At 72.5% G+C, this 1491-nt stretch overlaps 1 protein-coding gene across 1 annotated transcript in view; it reads left to right on the top strand.

Moving 5' to 3' along the window:
• Window positions 1-537: 537 nt before the first annotated feature.
• Window positions 538-1491, top strand: part of LOC118159525 (protein YIF1B-B-like) — a 2398-nt gene continuing 1444 nt past the window's right edge. Inside the window, exons 1-3 of the mRNA XM_035314094.1 lie at window positions 538-546; window positions 798-926; window positions 1018-1275. Coding sequence (XP_035169985.1) covers window positions 538-546; window positions 798-926; window positions 1018-1275 — 396 coding nt within the window. The remainder of the gene's footprint in view (window positions 547-797; window positions 927-1017; window positions 1276-1491) is intronic.

Genomic DNA, 1491 nt, shown 5'->3' with positions numbered 1-1491 from the left:
GGGGGGGGCAGAGGGGGGCATGAGGACGGGGGATATGGGGACGTGGTGGCCCTGGGACAAGATGGCCCTGGGGACACTGAGGCCCTGGGCACAAGATGGCTGCCACAGCCAGGCCTATGGCATGACACCTCAGGGACAGCCCTAGGGCCACCACGGTCACTGTGTGGCCTTGGGGACGTGGTGGCCTTGGGGACGTGGTGGCCACGGGGATGTGGTGGCCGCGGGGATGTGGTGGCCACGGGGACAAGATGGCTGCCATGGCCAGGCCTATGGCCACAACACCTCAGGGGCCACTGTGGCCACCGGGTGTCCCTAGGGAGGGACCTGGGAATGTGGTGGCTCTGGGGACGCTGAGGCCATGGGGACACTGTGGCCTTGGGGACATGGAGGCCCTGTGGACAAGATGGCTGCCACAGCCAGGCCTATGGCCCTGACACCTTGGAGACAGCCCCAGGGCCACCATGGCCAACAAGTGTCCCTGGGGAGGGACCTGGGGACAAGTGATGGCCTTGGTGACATCATGGCTTTGGTGACGTCATGGCCTTGGTGATGTCGTGGCCTTGGTGATGACATCATGGCTTTGGTGCCACGGTGGCCACCACGGCCGGGCCTACGACTACAACACCCTGGGGACAGCCCCAGGGCCACCGCGGCCACACCGTGGCCGTGACGTCACCGCGCCGTGACGTCGCCGCCGTGCCATCACCGCCGCCCGGCACCCAGCGAGGGGGCGTGGCCAGCGCGAAGCCTTGGCGAGGAGGTCACGTGACCCGCGCCCGTCCCCATGGCAACCGCAGCTTCCGGACAGCCGCCGGGCCCGCCACGCCGCTCCGCCAACAGCTTCCTCCCGCGCCCCTCACGTGACCTCCCCCGCCGGGCTGGAAGCGGAAGCGCCATGGAGGCCTCGGGAGCGGCGGCGGGGCTCGGTGGGTACCGCGCGGGCCGGCCCCGGGCCCCGCCGCCCCCCCCCGCCGGGCCCCGCCGCTCCCCCGGGCCCTGACCTCGCCTCTCCCGCAGCCCCCAAGCGCCGCGGCCCGGGCCCGGCCCCTCCGCGGATGGCGGAGCCGCGGCCGCTCTTCGACGACACCAGCGGCGGCGGCGGCGCCCCCCCGAGCCGGGCCTACGGGGTCCCCTCAGCGCCCCCCCCCCCCCCCCCCCCCCGCCCCGCAGCTCGACCGGTTCGTGCCCGTGGGGCGCCTCAAGTACTACTTCGCCGTGGACACGGTGTACGTGGGCAGGAAGCTGGGGCTGCTCGTCTTCCCCTTCGGGCACCAGGTGGGCGCTGGGTCCGGGGCTGGGCCCGCTCCCGGTACCGGGCACGGGGCTGGACGTAGGCCCGGTGCGGCTCCCGGGGCCGTTCCCGTCCCTGTTCCCACTCCTGCTGTTCCCGGTCCAGTTCCCTGTCCCATTCCCAGCCCCGCTCCTGTTCCCCCTCCTGCTGCTGTTCCCGGTCCCAGTTTCCCGGTCCCAGTTTCCCGGTCCCAGTTTCCC

The sequence above is a fragment of the Oxyura jamaicensis genome, unplaced genomic scaffold, assembly GCF_011077185.1.
Source record: "Oxyura jamaicensis isolate SHBP4307 breed ruddy duck unplaced genomic scaffold, BPBGC_Ojam_1.0 oxyUn_random_OJ70785, whole genome shotgun sequence".
Lineage (NCBI taxonomy): Eukaryota > Metazoa > Chordata > Aves > Anseriformes > Anatidae > Oxyura > Oxyura jamaicensis.
Note: the sequence above shows the minus strand (reverse complement) of the source record. Positions and strands in the feature narration are given on the sequence as shown.